This window comes from Sparus aurata, chromosome 9 (genome assembly GCF_900880675.1).
Source record: "Sparus aurata chromosome 9, fSpaAur1.1, whole genome shotgun sequence".
NCBI classification, from domain to species: domain Eukaryota; kingdom Metazoa; phylum Chordata; class Actinopteri; order Spariformes; family Sparidae; genus Sparus; species Sparus aurata.
Genome location: NC_044195.1, coordinates 35,361,434 through 35,378,791, shown reverse-complemented (window position 1 = coordinate 35,378,791; position 17,358 = coordinate 35,361,434). Strand labels below are relative to the sequence as shown.

The window sequence follows — 17,358 nt, the reverse complement described above, 5'->3', positions numbered from 1 at the left end:
CAGGGCGTATAATTAAAGTTAGACAAAGTGCAATCGACATGTCAGGAAAACTGGTATTACAGAACAAAGTAGTGGAAGATTTGGATAAAAGCTAACGTGACAACAGTTTATCATTATTTCTTGATGTACTAACAAGATAAGACTGTTTTCTCTGGACTTTAATGAAGAAGACAAAGACGCTTCATCAGTGAGTTTTCAAACCTTAAAGAGCGATTATTTGTTTGTGCTGTTAGTTATATCTTGAAATGGGTTGCAAGAATCAAATCACAAGAATCTTGGCCTTCAAACGGTGAAGAGTACCGTTGGACAGCCCACAGCGGTTTAAAACAATATTTCTGGATGTCTGGGAGGTAAAAGCGTCAGTGACATTTAAACTCCTTCACTGATGATTGATCTTTTTGTGTTGATTAAAAACGGAAAGATTCTGTTAAAACTTTGTTCTGATCAAAAACCATTTATTTATTTTTTACATGTATTTATTTATTTTTCTACAAAACAAGACACTGCTTCTGTTTCCTGTTTAAACGATAGCATTTCTGAAGGAACTTGGTTATTTTTTAGCTTTGATGTGTAAATATGAGTCCGTCAGATGATCCGGTCCACCTCAGAGCCGGGCCGCTTCACTTCCTGTCTAGGTTGAAGATTTGTCGGCTCTCGATGAGGATGAACTCTACGATCTGGTTCTGGTAGACCATGTTGACCGCCATGTTTCCTCCGTCCAGCTCGGGCCACATCAGCGTTGGGCCGAACACGATGCCGATGCCCTGAGTGGACATCAGGTTCTTCCTGGAGAAGGCCAGAACTCTGAAAAACAGCAGGACAAGATAACTGATGGGAACCATGAGTACAGAGTTTATAAGACCCACCGCAACTGCACTCCGACAACAACCAAGCACAATGTGTATTAATCAATACGTTTGTACCTACTGAGTCAAATGATGTCAAACAAAAGGTCGACATGTTGAGATCCACAGTCAGCACTTCTGTTGTACTTTAACATGATAAATAATAGACATCATATAAAAATACAACAACAAAGTTAGAAATGTGCTGTTAAGCTTCACTGTGTGACATCAGCACCTGTGTACCTGAGACGACTCCTGTATCTGTTTAAACTTAAAGAAGTGATTTAAAGGACAATACCACCATTTTCTCAGTAATTGTCCTCATTCTGAAATCTGTCTTTCCATACGTCTGTAGACGTACCTGTGCAGGTGGCTGAAGAGCAGCTTCATGGTGTCGTGGTTCGGTTTGGGCAGATTCTGGATCAGTTTCTTCACAGCCTGAACTTTTTGACTGCCTTCTTTGATCCCTGTTAGAGAAACGACAGCAGAAGGAGATCAATATGTGCAACCTCAACCTCCAATCACCTGCCATCACCTCAGTGAGCCCGAGAATGTAAGTAAGGGGATGAATACGTTTGTGTAAATGAATAGGGGAAAATTCAAATACAGAAATACATTTTGAAATATATTGATTAATAAATGAAATGGGAAAGTAGATAAATGTTGAATTAATAAAAGGTTAATAAATAAAGAGGGAAATTAAGGCAAATATATCTTGTCATGTCACATTTATATTTTTTTTACTTGCCAATTTTTTTAAGTTATACTTTAGAAAAGATTCACATATTAGGTCAAGTACAGTAACAAAAGAATTGAATAACAGATGAGATGGTGACCTACATTTATTAGCAGATCATTTTATTTATTGATCCCCTTCTTTACGTCTGTATTTATTTTAGATATTGGCACTTTGAGTCCTCCATACAAGAGCCCGTGTAGTAATATCTTCTGTACAATAAAGTGTTAATGTGTATGTTAAGTTGTTAATCAGTGAAGCTGTTTGTAACTCTTGTTTTAATAACGTAACTATCGAGCTGTGCTTTGTGATGTCACGTCTAATAAACGTGGAGACATCTTATATTTCCTCAGGGTCGACTCACTGATGGCCTCCACAAACGGCTGGAAGGAGCTGAAGGGGAACAGCGGCTCCGGCAGCTCGCGGAAAAAACATTTTGAGGGCTCCGGTGACGACGTGGATGTCCTCCCACTGACTGTGGTCCAGGTCCAGGTCCTCCTCTGCAGGGCGGACCAGAACAGAACAGACACGGATCAGGTCATAATGTGAGTTGATGTTGTTTACGTTCACTTTGGCTCCATTTTAACGTCAAAATTGGATCTTTAAGTCCGATTTTATTTAATTTGTACATGTTGTTGGCTGATTCGTAGCACAAGGCTTTAAAAAACACATTTATTGCAGAAACTGAAGCAGAAAGTATAAATCTGAATACTTGCGTGACATAAACATCAACAGTTCAGCGTTCACATGCTGAAGAGTTAACTCAAGCTTAAAGCACTCTTTTTAATAATCTGCCATCTTTACTGAACTTTAACAAACAGGGCTGATAAGGCGTCCCAAGCAACAAAGAGAAACAGAAGAGAACGTGAAGAGTTTGTGTTGAACCGACCTTGATCGACGATGAAGCGAAGTTTCTGGATTGTGGCCAGATTTCCACTGACTCTGTAGATCCCGTCGGCCTCCATACCTGAAAACACACAACAAAAAATATGTATTAAAAACATATAAAAGACCTCAAACCAGAGCCTGAACCACTGACACCAAACACTGTCAGCATTTATTCTTTATCTATTAAAAAGGTAACTTTGGTAGGTTTCCACCTGGGACTCTATGTTTCCATGTTTTTGTGTCCAGGTGACTAATGTGGACTCACTCATGGGAACAGTAGTCAAGTAAAAGTCTTAAACTATCTGATAACTGTCTGATATTGTCACGACTCTAATTAACACAGAAGTTTTAATGTTTATAGTTCATTTCTTCTGATGTAAAGTTTTGAAAAACGTACATTTAAAAATGTAAATGAACAAAACTTGCATCACTGAGCTGAAACTCAGGTACAGTACTTGAGTAAATGTACTTAGTTACATTGTATTGTTGCATACAGTGTTGTTGCCCAAGTTTGGACATTCACTCTGCAATGTTTGTCTTTGTCCACCAGGTGGCAGAGTTTTTTTTTATTTGGGGAAGAAAAAGAGTAAAAAATACTTTCTGCTTAGTTTAAAGCTCCCAGTTAATAATTGTCAAACGTCCAGGAGACTCTGTGAGTGTTTCATTGTGATATCAGAACATTATTGTTGTTGTTGTTGAGAGTATTTTGAGGAAAGGTGCTCCGATGAAGCAAAACGTCTGAAAGAAAACACTCAGTGACTCTTCTGTGAGTGAACGTACCTCGTTTTTCAACAGCATCCAAACAGATCTGAACAAACTTCGGCACCGTGGTTCCTTCACGCTCGCAGAGCGTCGACAGATGGCAGCCGAAGACTCGATCTGAGACGAGACCACATAAATCATTCATAAATTAACATACACACAAGTTTCAAATGGTATGTTTTTAAAAGTCTCTAAATTCCTCTAAAAGAATGTCAGAGTCTCAAACACGACGTCACACAGATCCTGTCTGATTCAGGGAATAATTAAAGGTTAACATGTTCATCTGTCTTTAACCTCTCTGACCTGTTAGTGTCCAGAGAATATAGATCTATTTAAACAACCTAACAACTTATTTAAAGTCATATGTTGGTGATTCAGAGAGTAAAGACGAAGCAGAGACCTTTGATGAGTCCTTTCTCCTGCAGCGTCTTCATGGACGGACGTCTGGTGATGAACTTCTTCAGTCTGTTCTTCACTCCGTTCTTGTCGGCGCTGTCGGAGGTGCTGTGTTTCAGCTTGGAGCTGCCGAACATGTCTGCAGGAGCAAAACATCAACATTAAGTCTGAGAGCTCAACATCTGACGGATGATCAACGTGCTGGAGACGAGCTGGTGTAACGATGGAGCTCATGATCTGCACGCTCAGCGGGTTTTCTCATGCGGCCGATTTTAAAATATCTCAACGCTTTTGAAAAACTCAGGTGACGTCACCATGGCTCTTTTTCGTTCTCCTTGCCAAGACGAAAATAATCAGAGTGTTTTAGTCTCCTATGGATGATGTCATCACCCACATCCTCCTCACACTGATGTCACAATCAGTGTCATCATACAGCAGCTGCTGTCAACATAGAGTTGTTATAAAGCTTCAGCGCTTCATCTCAGCACCATGTTTCCATGTTTCCATTGAAGAAACCTCCAGATATGTAACTGTGAGCAGCACAGATGAGTATTAATGCCAGGAGAGAGAATTAAATATGAAAATGTCACTGAACAGTTTCAGTGTCAGTGTCAGATGGATTCAACAACAGGCTGAATATTTTAATCTTGCTGAGCAGAAGGACTTTCACTTTGTGCAGAACGGTTTGAGCAGCAGCGCCTCCGTCAGACGGATCTTTAACACGGCTGTCTGCAGGATGTGTTGTGATGAGGTCGTGTCTTCGATGGTACCGTTCACCCAGCCGGGTCACAGCTGACAGACTGGGTCATGTTGTTGAGAAGCGTAAAGGCACAAAGTGTGGGAGTGACTCACTGATGGAGCGTCTGTGGACCGGGTTGCGTTGCTTGGTGCTGGGGGAGGCGGAGCTGTATCCGGGGAGGGAGCTGTGTCGGGGCAGGTACTCTGTGCTGTTCGACCTCCGCAGAGGAAAACCTCCGTCTGCTTTAGTCTGAGCAGAAAAAGAAGTGACAGGAAGTGTTTTGTTTGGGTAACAAACTGAAGAACAGTGGACAGGCAGAGAGAAATGTAATCCACAGAACAGAATATCTTTGAGTTTTAGATATTTTCAAAAGATCAATCAAAGAATCCAATCAAGACTCTGATTGATAATCAAAGTAACAGCCCGTGTGGAAGTTCTTACTGAAGAGTCGATGGTCTTTCTGATGGCGTCGTACCATTTACTGGCGGTGGCGTTACTGTCAGCCTGGAGGAGGTACTCACTTCCTGTGTTCGTTGTGATCTGGAGCAAAAGAAAACGACGAGTGAGGAGAATAAAAGTACTGGCATGTGAAAAGAAAAAACTGAGATCAGGATGAAATGTTGAGTGTTGAAGCCAGTAAAGGAACAGTTCACCCAAATCAAGTCATTGATTTAAAACATAAAGAACAACCAAACAACCATCAGGTGTCTCAGCTCGTCTGCTGTGATCACAACCTGATCTGAGGAGACGTCATTAAGTCACTTTAGATCCAGAAAACACGAGGAGATCATACAAAAAAAAAGATTTCTTTCTGTGCTGCTGGAATAAGATCAGTTCAGCTCTTCAGCGTGAACAGAAGTGATCCATGCTGAAGACGAGCGGCTTCAGTCTGTTTGTTACCTGGAAGACGTTTTTCCTGCTCGACTTCTCCGTCGTCCACTCGATCACAGCGCCGCACAGATGAACCACGTCCGTCTTACCTGCTGCTTTCTGAACACAAAGAGGTCCAACACGAGGTCAGAGGTCAGCATTTAACTATCAAGTAGAGATGAAATGTTTTGTTTTGTCTGAAGAGATCGAGAGTTTTCACACCTGACTCGCTTCTTGTTGTCTCTCCTTGTAGAGCAGCAGCTGGTCTGAGGTCAGCACGCTCCACATCTGGGTCCAGTTCTTCCTCTGCTTCTTACCACCGTCGGAGATTTTAGCCACGTTCAGGTGTTCACCTTTCACCTGGACACACACACACACACACACACACACACACAGTAGAAATATATAAACATAATTAAACTTTTTAAACAGAAAAACATTCTCCATGTTTCCACAACGTTTTAATGAAAACCTTTGGACTCCTCTGTGCCGTTCTTCATCCCTGTGGTTTCTCTAATTATTTTATTTGATATGTTAAAGTTAAAATATAAAACAAAATAGATTAAGTTGAATCTGAGTTGTTGTGACAGTGCAGCTGTTGATATCACAGAAGTTTCTAGTGACTGAAAATAAATGTAAAATGTGTCTCCAGAGTTTCATTTAGCTGATTACAGACTTTAGACAAAGTTGTTAACAGGCAGAAAAATGTCTGAGTTGGTTCTGAGGTGTTCAGTGAGGTGATCAGTGAGGTGTTCAGTGAGGTGATCAGTGAGGTGATCAGTGAGGTGATCAGTGAGGTGTTCAGTGAGGTGTTCAGTGAGGTGTTCAGTGAGGTGATCAGTGAGGTGATCAGTGAGGTGATCAGTGAGGTGTTCAGTGAGGTGTTCAGTGAGGTGATCAGTGAGGTGATCAGGAGCCGACTGTGATGAACGTTGAGTCTCACCAGCGGTTCAAACCCGTCAGCGCCTCCTGAGCCCAACACGTTGTGCTGAGACTGATTCCTGCGATGTCGAGAGATCTGAAACAGAATGAATGAATGAGAATCTGAACCGGCCAAACTGTGAGATGAGGGATGTGTGTTTTCTTACAGGTTTTGGAGGAAGATCGGACTCCTGCAGCACCATGGACTTGGACTGACTGAGGCGGTCTCCGGGGATCTGTGAGCTCTTGATGCGCAGCTGCACGGCGCCCTGCGTCGCCGGGCTGCGTGGTGGAGCCAGCGGCGGCTGCTTGCCGGCACTCTGGAGGTTCGTGATTCTGTGTGTTGGGGTGAGCAAACACTTCAGTCATTTGGATTTAAAGGAAAAGTCTGGTGAGTCTTTGTGGCAGGTTTAGTTCCAGAGGACAGAGTTTGTTTGTTATGTGAGCGAACGAGGTTCGAGACTTGTTTTGTACCCTGAAAAAGCTCAAGATGAAGAACTTGAGCTGAGCTTCAGGAGGAAAACCTTTTTGTTTAAGGCTGCATATTAATTAGTTATTTTGTGATGAAATGTTTGATCACCACCACTAATTTTTGGTGTCTTGTAAACTCACGAGGTTTGTGCTGTGAGTTCAGTCGTGTTATTCAAATATCTGATCTGGTCAGTATTCACTCTGTTTTATAACTTGAAACTGAACAAAGTTCAGCACAGCTGCACAAACCAGCAGGAATCAGCACATCGGCCCACAGAACAAGATTCAAGTCTTTATTGTCATCGTGCAAAACACATGAAACTGTGACTCATCTCTCTGAGCTGCAGAACATCTGAGACAAGAAGGAAGATAAATAGAAGTGAAGAAGATAAAATTGTTATTCATAATAAAACAGCCATCAAGAGGTCAGAACAGAATAAACAGATATAAATGGCTCATTCAGACACATGTTGGTCTGTAACAGATGAACCTTATTACAGATCCGTCTCACTGTGGAGGGTCAGTCTGTCTTCATCTGATCTGTCACTCAGCGCATCATTCATGTTTAACCTCTGGAACCCTCCCGCCTCCTGAACAGGTGTCATATGACAAAACGCACCATAAAAGGGCATGCTAATCGTGTAGCATGCAGCATACCCACGTAACGGGAAGAAGCTCAGCTGAAAGCACGTCAGAAACATTTTACCCAAACAAGACACAGTCCAAACAGCGAGCAGATCATCGTGCAGGAGCTGCTGGTGATCACAGAACTTCATGCTAACAATACAAACAATATGTCAGATAACAGCTGAGACTCAAAGGTACAGGCAAAAACATCTGTATTTAGATGTGATGACCACCTTTAATGAAATGTAAGAGAGATGAAATAGTTGTACTGACTGTCTCATGAGAAATCTCTGAATCCTTCCAAGAGGATTTCACTATAAAATCTTTGTTAGACAGAAACTGAATATTTGTTGTTTACGCTGTGATCAGACTTCCTTTAACTCAGTCGAGTGAGATCTATACTGACGCTCACACCTCTGCAGAAATCTCACAAGAGTTTCCTCTATTTTATTTTGGCACTAAGACTGTTCATATAGACTTTGTAGCCGCAGAGATCCTCTCCTCTCCTCTCTGTTCAGTCTGTGACGAGACTTCATCAGCGAGGGTTAACAGGCTGGAGAACAGATCATTAGCTGCTGTCTGTGAACAGACTGCAGACTAGGAAGCTCGAAGTTTCTCCATGTTTTGTGTTTATTTATTGGTAATTTTGTAGGTCAGCCTGTTGAGGCAGGTGTTAGCATGTTGCAGGTGTTAGCATGTTGCAGGTGTTAGCATGTTGCTCGGCTAAAGTGGGGCGACGTGGGACTCATAACATTAAGAGACAGTCAGAGACCTGCCCTGATGATTACACTATAACTGCAACTGAAACAGGAGTAGGAATGTATGTGTTTGTCTGCTTGTGTAACTGATTAGCACCCAGCAGTTAGCATGCTAACACCACACACAGACTGTTACAGAGCTGTAACGTTGTAACGACGATAACACGGATCATATTCATTCTATAACATGTGCAGCAGTTAAGTTTTTGGTTTAGAATTGGTTCTTACGGCTTGAAACTAACTGGAAGCTAAAAAACAGCAGCTGTGCTGACTCAGGCCTGTGTGAGCGGACCAATCAGAGCAGAGTGCGTTTGTCTTAAAGAGACGGCAGCTAAATCAGAGCGTCTCAAACAGAACAAGAAAACAGATGTGTTTTTTGAAACACTAGAGCTTGTAAACATACTGCAGGGCTTCTTGTCGTTTAGCCACTCTAACAGGCTTTAAGTCAGCTGCTAGTTTTATCCTCTGCATTTGGAGAAGTCAAGTTAGAGCTGAATATAGATAGAATGGGTTAGAGTGGAATAAGATAATGAGAGAGAAAGCATCATTTGAGTTCATGCCTGTTCACCTGCACAACCGTAAAAACTCAAATGTACTCGACTGGAACCAGTTGTGTCTCTTTTATAACAAGAAACGCACCTTTTCTGTAGCATATTATACAGATGGAAGGAGAGACGCTCTTTAATTAATTTACTTTTCTGTAGTTCCCGAGTTTGATCTCTAGAATGTTACATGGATGACTGTTTCAAAGGCCGGTTCTGTGCTGGTGGAACTTCTGTGATTAAATATTTCTCCCTCTATTAGCTGTATTTTTGTTGAAATGTTGGTGAACATTCAGTTAAAGTTGGATCCAGAGAAGTCTGAGGACAGCTTGTTGTTTGGTTCCTGTTTGCAGCTCTGATTGCTTCACTGTGGTTACACAACATTTGTCCTTCTGACCGTCACCAACAAGGAAAAGCTCAGCTAAAAAAGAAAAAGTGGAAACAGATCCAACAGTTTCACGCGAGGCTTCTTCTGACACAAAAATACTTTTTTATCACTGATATCTTTATTTTTCTCTGACTGTATTTAATATTGTTTTAATTTCTGAAATCTCTCACTGACTCTCATCTTATCTGAGTTACACCTGAAGTTACATCAGTGACCACATACTGCTTCATACAGTGCCTTGCAAAAGTATTCACCCGCCTTGAACTTTTCCACATTTTGTCACGTTTTAACCACAAATGTAAATGTATTTTATTGTGATTTTATGTGATTGACCAAAACAAAGTGGTGCATAATTGTGAAGTGGAAGGAAAATGATACATATATATTTTTTACAAATAAAAAACAGAAAAGTGTGGTGTGCAGAAGTATTCACCCCCTGAGTCAATACTGAGTAGAAACACCTTTCGCTGCAATGACAGCTGCAAGTCTTTCTGGGTAAGTCTCTACAGCGATGCACATATAGAGACTGAAATATCTGCTCATTCTTCCTGGCAAAATAGCTCAAGCTTAGTCTGATTGGATGGAGAGCGTCTGTGAACTGCAATTTTCAAGATTCTCAGTTGGATTTAGGTCTGGACTGTGACTGGGCAGTTCTAACACATGATTATTCTTTGATCTAAACCATTCCATTGTAGCTCTGGCTGGATGTTCAGGCTCGTTGTCCTGCTGGAAGGTGAACCTCCGCCCCAGTCTCAAGTCTTTTGCAGACTCTAACAGGTTTTCTTCCAAGATTGTCCTGTATTTGTCTCCATCCTTCTTCCCATCAACTCAGACCAGCTTCCCTGTCCCTGCTGAATAAAAGCATCCCCACAGCACGATGCTGCCACCACCATGTTTCACAGTGGGGATGGTGTGTTCAGGGTCCTGTGCAGTGTTAGTTTTCTGCCACACATAGTGTTTTGCATTTAGGACAGAAACTTTAATTTTGGTCTCACCTGACCAGAGCACCTTCCTCCACATGTTTGCTGTGCCCCCACATGGCTTGTGGCAAACTGCATGGCTGTCTCTCTCTTCTTGCCACTCTTCCATAAAGGCCTGATTTGTGGAGTGTATGACTAACAGTCAGATTCTCCCACCTGAGCTGTGGATCTCTGCAGCTCCTCCAGAGTTATCATGGGCCTCTTGGCTGCTTCTCTGATCAACGCTCTCCTTGCCAGCCCGTCAGTTTAGGTGGACGGCCATGTCTTGGCAGGTTTGCAGTTGTGCCAAACTCTTTCCATTTTCAGGTGATGGATTGAACAGTGCTCTGTGAGATGTTCAAAGCTTGGGATAGTTTTTATATCCTAATCATGCTTTAAACTTCTCCACAACTTTCTCCCTGACCTGTCCAGTGTGTTCCTCTGGCTTCATGATGCTGTTTGTTCACTAATGTTCTCTAACAAACCTCTGAGGCCTTCACAGAGCAGCTGTATTTACACTGAGATTAGATTACACACACCATTTACTAATTAAGTGACTTCCGAAGGCAACTGGTTTCACTGGATGTTATTTAAGGCTATCAGAGTAAAGTGGATGAATACTTTTACACAGCACACTTTTCTGTTTTTTATTTGTAAAAAAAAATTAAAACCATGTATAATTTTCCTTCCACTTCATAGTTATGCACCACTTTGTGTTGGTCTATCACATAAAATACCAATAAAATACATTTACATTTGTGGTTAAAACGTGACAAAATGTGGAAAAGTTCAAGGGGGATGAAAACCTGTGGAGTCACTCCATCTCATATCCCAGATGTATCGCTGACAGTCCAGAGGACTGAACCAACAACCTTCTGGTTGCTTATCTAACCTTTAAAGGAACAGTTCACCCAAAATGTAACCTCAGTCCTCCTCTCTTCCTCCTGATGATATAAAGTCAGTGAAGTGTCGTAGTCCACAGAACAGTTCTGGAGCTTCACAGTCAAACAGAGTTGCAGCGTTCTGCTGAACAACTGAAGCAGCTGAGACTTGATTTAAAACAGAGAAACAACCAGAGAAACATCAGATGTCTCCGTCAGCTCGTCTGCTGTGATCTCAGTCTGCAGGAGAGAACATCACTAACTGATCTCAGACCAGATTCACACCTTTAGAAAGAAAAACTCTTCCTCTGAGGTGAGTGTACGAGCTCGACCACGTATCGAGTGTAAATAAAGACTATGCAAATAAAAGTAGGATATTGAGGCTTCCGCAGAGCAGCTAACCTCAACAGACTTTCCACCAGAGGTGGAAATACTCAGCTACTCTCCTTCAGTGGAGAAAAGGCGTGTTAGTGTCTCGTATCTGCAGAGAGTTTCTGATTTTCTCTCTTTGTTGCTGCTCGGGACGCTTTACCAACCCAACATGTGTCTATTTGACGTCCTGGGAATGAGACTCAACAATCAACTGTCTTTGTGGTGCGTTCAGGAACAGCTGGGACAAATCCTACTGATTCTACCTTTAACTTTAATAGTCTTTGAATTCTATTAATATGACGTGAGCTTCAGTTAGCTTTGACCACAAATGTCCTTCAGAGGGAGACTTTTTACTCTGATACTCTGAGTACATGTCAGAGCCTGTAATCTATTACTTTACTGGAGGAAACAAGCTGAATCAGTACTTCTACTTTCACCAGAGTCTGTTTGTACACGATTATCTGAACTTCTACTGGAGGACAGGATGTTTGGACAGTTACCACCTCCGTCTTCCATCAACATGGCAGTGAAGAGATCACGGCTCATTCTCCTGTTTGTGTTGACTGTTCCGTCACCACATCACGATCTTGTTCGTTTCATTATTTGTCAGCTGATCCACAGAAGGAGAAATAAATATTGATGCCGATGAAGAAGAGTGTTCTATAAAACAACGTTCTCACTGATGCATTTCATCATCAATATCAACATTTATCGGAGGATCATAGAAGAGTGCAGCTGCTGTCAGCAGATATCTAAAAGCCTCCTTAAATAACACATTCAGCAACAGGAAACAAACTGAAGCCTTCATACGGAAGCTGAAGCTGCAGTCATGCATGAGGTCTTATTATCACCTCATGATATGTGAACAACACACAGTGAGCTGTGAAGTTGTTTCCACCCTCAGAGGATGAAGCCTCAACTTTGACTCTCGACATCTGTCTGTTCAGAACACACAAGTGGAAACATTCAGCTCTTCAGATCAGCCTGTCCATCACACAGCGCTGCGTTCAGGCCTACGGAGGAATACATTAAACCAAGCAAGTGTCAAAGCTGCTAATGATGTGAAGAAACCTGCAGACGCACACCAACACACACCAACACACACCAACCACCGAGACAACAGCACCGAACTCTGAGTTATAAACCCTGACAGACCTGACGGATCATTTCATGTGATCTTACCTCGTACCCGCCATCTGAGTGTGTCACTGATCACAAAAGAAGAGATGCAGAGAGCCGAGGACTGGCTGTTAGAGGAAGTATGATTCATCACGTGGTTGCTTCAAACCAGCCGTCTCTCACTCTAAAACTGCCGCAACCTCCCCATTTCCTGATCAGAGAACGTCTAACCTCGCTCTCATGAGACGAGACGAGAGCAGTGTGTCATTCTGTCAGCTCACCAACATCTACAGCGACAAACTTTCTTTATTTACACTTTATCAGTCAGCCGCTCTGAGTGCTGCTCAACACTGATGCTGAGTGATTCAGTCACATTGGATCAGAAGGATTTGTGTACATTTCACATAAAGTCACTGAAAGTTGTGAACCCACAGAAACAACAGAAACCAACTCTGCAGCTCTACAGAGGTTTTCTCTTCTGTGACACATTCAGGCTCAGGCAGCGGTTTGCAACAAACAACCTAAAATGATGCATTATTATTATTATGAATCATGATTTTAAAACCTTCTCTAATAGTTGTAATCAAGACAAACACTGACAGTGTTGCAAAAAAGTACCTCAAAGTATTAAGTAATATTCTTATGTGTGACTATATTTTAACATGAGTAAAAGTCAGAAAGAAGATTTAACATGCTCATTAAATATGAAAGAAAAAGGCCAAAGGGACACTAATGCTGTGACTTCATCACTTCATTGATAATTACGACTCTTTTCCTTATATTCATGACTTTCTATCTCATAGTTCCAAAACTTTTTTACCATAACTTTGACTTTCTTTCACAAAATTATGACATCAATCTCATAATTTCGACTGTTTATACCATAATTGTTGCTTTTATCTCCTGATTTCTGTTTAGTATCTCATAAACTGACTCTTCATCCACTAATTTAAAGTTTCTAACTGATGATGTTGTCAGTTTATATCATCAGTGTGACTTTTAGATCATAATTATGATTCACCAAGAGGGAATGTGTCCGTCATGCTCAGCTTTCATCTTGTGTTTTTCTTTAAATGACGTCATCAGGCTTCTGTAGAGTGAAGGCAGTTCATGGCCCCTCCTGTGAGATTATTGATCGATTATACCGATCGATAGAGGGCGCGGCTGAAGTTTCTGAACTTGAGACGGGTCAGAGGTCAGAGGTCAGAAGTCAGGTGCATGATGGGCATGTGTGAGCAAAATGGACACTAAAGCTAAGAAAACTAAAGGAACAAGGAAAGCAGACTTTTTTTGTCAAGTTTGTCGCCTTTCCAAACATTCAGACAGACGTGATAACTGTAACACTGTGGAGGCTCACGAGCCGACCGCAGGACGTCAGTGAGCAGCAGACCGCCATCGTTACCTGCTGATGATGACGAGCAGCAGACCGCCATCGTTACCTGCTGATGATGACGAGCAGCAGACCGCCATCGTTACCTGCTGATGATGACGAGCAGCAGACGGCCATCGTTACCTGCTGATGATGACGAGCAGCAGACGGCCATCGTTACCTGCTGATGATGACGAGCAGCAGACGGCCATCGTTACCTGCTGATGATGACGAGCAGCAGACCGCCATCGTTACCTGCTGATGATGACGAGCAGCAGACGGCCATCGTTACCTGCTGATGATGACGAGCAGCAGACCGCCATCGTTACCTGCTGATGATGACGAGCAGCAGACGGCCATCGTTACCTGCTGATGATGACGAGCAGCAGACCGCCATCGTTACCTGCTGATGATGACGAGCAGCAGACGGCCATCGTTACCTGCTGATGATGACGAGCAGCAGACGGCCATCGTTACCTGCTGATGATGACGAGCAGCAGACCGCCATCGTTACCTGCTGATGATGACGAGCAGCAGACCGCCATCGTTACCTGCTGATGATGACGAGCAGCAGACCGCCATCGTTACCTGCTGATGATGACGAGCAGCAGACCGCCATCGTTACCTGCTGATGATGACGAGCAGCAGACCGCCATCGTTACCTGCTGATGATGACGAGCAGCAGACGGCCATCGTTACCTGCTGATGATGACGAGCAGCAGACGGCCATCGTTACCTGCTGATGATGACGAGCAGCAGACGGCCATCGTTACCTGCTGATGATGACGAGCAGCAGACCGCCATCGTTACCTGCTGATGATGACGAGCAGCAGACCGCCATCGTTACCTGCTGATGATGACGAGCAGCAGACCGCCATCGTTACCTGCTGATGATGACGAGCAGCAGACCGCCATCGTTACCTGCTGATGATGACGAGCAGCAGACGGCCATCGTTACCTGCTGATGATGACGAGCAGCAGACCGCCATCGTTACCTGCTGATGATGACGAGCAGCAGACCGCCATCGTTACCTGCTGATGATGACGAGCAGCAGACCGCCATCGTTACCTGCTGATGATGACGAGCAGCAGACCGCCATCGTTACCTGCTGATGATGACGAGCAGCAGACCGCCATCGTTACCTGCTGATGATGACGAGCAGCAGACCGCCATCGTTACCTGCTGATGATGACGAGCAGCAGACCGCCATCGTTACCTGCTGATGATGACGAGCAGCAGACCGGCCATCGTTACCTGCTGATGATGACGAGCAGCAGACCGCCATCGTTACCTGCTGATGATGACGAGCAGCAGACGGCCATCGTTACCTGCTGATGATGACGAGCAGCAGACGGCCATCGTTACCTGCTGATGATGACGAGCAGCAGACGGCCATCGTTACCTGCTGATGATGACGAGCAGCAGACCGCCATCGTTACCTGCTGATGATGACGAGCAGCAGACCGCCATCGTTACCTGCTGATGATGACGAGCAGCAGACCGCCATCGTTACCTGCTGATGATGACGAGCAGCAGACGGCCATCGTTACCTGCTGATGATGACGAGCAGCAGACCGCCATCGTTACCTGCTGATGATGACGAGCAGCAGACGGCCATCGTTACCTGCTGATGATGACGAGCAGCAGACCGCCATCGTTACCTGCTGATGATGACGAGCAGCAGACCGCCATCGTTACCTGCTGATGATGACGAGCAGCAGACCGCCATCGTTACCTGCTGATGATGACGAGCAGCAGACAGCCGGTCTTTGATCGTTAGCTGAAGACTTAATGTTACAACCGAACATTTCCATTGAACATTTTCAAACATGAATTCTGTTTTGATTCCATCTGAAGGAAAGAAAGATTTAACTTGTTTGATCAGCTGGTGGCTGTATTGATCCTGGACCGCAGTCTGAGAGGCCGTATGAAGCTGATCAGTGGCACATGAAGATAAAACTCCACGTTGTGCTGCCAATAGAGGATGAACACCGGAGACTCCGGCCTGACGAGGTAGGTAACTTCCTGTTTAGTGGCCGGCTGACTTGAATTAGGATAAAATAATTGAATCATGCAGCTCTTCTAGTCTTTCCCAGTGTTATTGGACCGAATGTCTGAAATGATGACGGTGAAACGAGTCATGTCCGGGGTTGTGATGCTCAAAAGAATCTATCCAGTCTTTTAGGGCCACGGTGCATCACATGTAGGGTGTTTATTTCTTTATAGGTGAACTCATGCTGCGTTGGGTTTGTCGGCCAAAGTAAATAACTTTTAAAATACTGGCTCCCTTATTGGAGTTGGGATCCATCAGAGCTGTGCTGTGCTAAGACAGATTTCCATGATTTACCAGGTAGCTCAACTTCCTCGCTCACTTTCCTCCACGCCAGCTCCTTTTTAATGAACTTTATTATTTATTTTGGTTCAGGTTGTCTTGGCTATACTTAGTGTGTATGTCATTATCTTCATCACGATGAAAATATAATAAATTGTGCAGCCCTGATGTGTGTGTGTCTGGCTTAATAAGGCTGAATATCCTTACATCATCTCATATACATACTGTACTGATATCAAACTATTTCTTTTAAATATTTACTGATGGTGATGTTGCTTTATTGGTTAACTAGCATAATTAACAATACTAATCTCATATCTAGATTGAAGATAATCCAGCTGTGGATCCCAGACAGAGAACTGTTATTGTTACAGTAATGCTGATGACAATAATGCTTATTTGGCTTGTTTGCTTTCTATCCATATACACTAACTCATGCACTAATACCAAATACTGCCATCTTTATATTTTGTTGATAGTGCAGTTTTAGTGGTTTGCTAACATGATTATCAGTGCTAATCATTTTTATAGTCTGAAGATGATCCTGCTGCTGACAGATAGCCGAGGCCAGGAAGTCAGTGTCCCCCATTCAGCAGCTGATTATTTCACCAGGCCAAAGCCAGAGACATTCGACCTCTTCCTCCATTTTCACCCCAGCAGAAGGCAGACAGGTCTATAGTGCAGAGGGCATTTTTTCACAAAGATGGTACAAACAGGAAATGGCTATCATACAATGAAGACACACAAGCACTCTTCTGCTTTCTTTGCATGGCTTCTGCTGATCCTAGAGATAGCAGCTCCTTCATCACTGGCATGACCACCTTCACACACACACATCTTAGAGTGGATGAGCATGAGCAAAGTGATAATCACAGACATTGTGCTGAGGCGTATACTTCCTCAGGTCCTCTAAAGAGACTATTAAGGACCTTCTCATGGGACCTCAGATGTCACTTCACAGACAGCAAGTCCGCAGGAGGCGACAAGTGTTGGAGCGCATCAAAGGGGTTCGAGCCACAGAGGCAAGCAGGCGGAGGCAGCGTACACATCGGATGATGACACTATTGATCACGGTAATTTTTTAGAGATAATTCTTTTGCTGGGAAAATATGACGTCTGTCTCAAGGAACACATCACTCTCAGCATTGAAAAAAGCAAGCAAACCATCAGTCTGACTGGATCAAAAGGAGGTAGAGGTTCCCTTGTCACTTTTCCATCCAAAACAACCATCGACTACATCATCACCACTATCTGATACCTAATGAAGGTCACTATCGCCACTGAAATCCAGGAATCTGTCATGTTCTCCATCCAGATTGACACCACACATGACATCACATCCCAGGACCAGTGCTCTGTTGTGATACGTTATGTGACAGACA

The 17,358-nt window shown here is 43.4% G+C and overlaps 1 protein-coding gene across 1 annotated transcript; it reads right to left on the bottom strand.

The window, feature by feature from the left end:
* Positions 1–431: 431 nt before the first annotated feature.
* Positions 432–12,418, bottom strand: arhgap15 (Rho GTPase activating protein 15). Its single transcript, XM_030428221.1, is given in 14 exon segments — positions 432–804; positions 1,207–1,312; positions 1,946–2,012; positions 2,014–2,081; positions 2,471–2,548; positions 3,250–3,348; positions 3,632–3,766; positions 4,480–4,615; positions 4,808–4,906; positions 5,267–5,356; positions 5,459–5,596; positions 6,180–6,254; positions 6,325–6,493; positions 12,338–12,418. Coding segments are annotated over 14 exon segments (1,458 nt in total). The 5' UTR covers positions 12,352–12,418; the 3' UTR covers positions 432–620.
* Between the last annotated feature and the right edge of the window lie 4,940 nt (positions 12,419–17,358).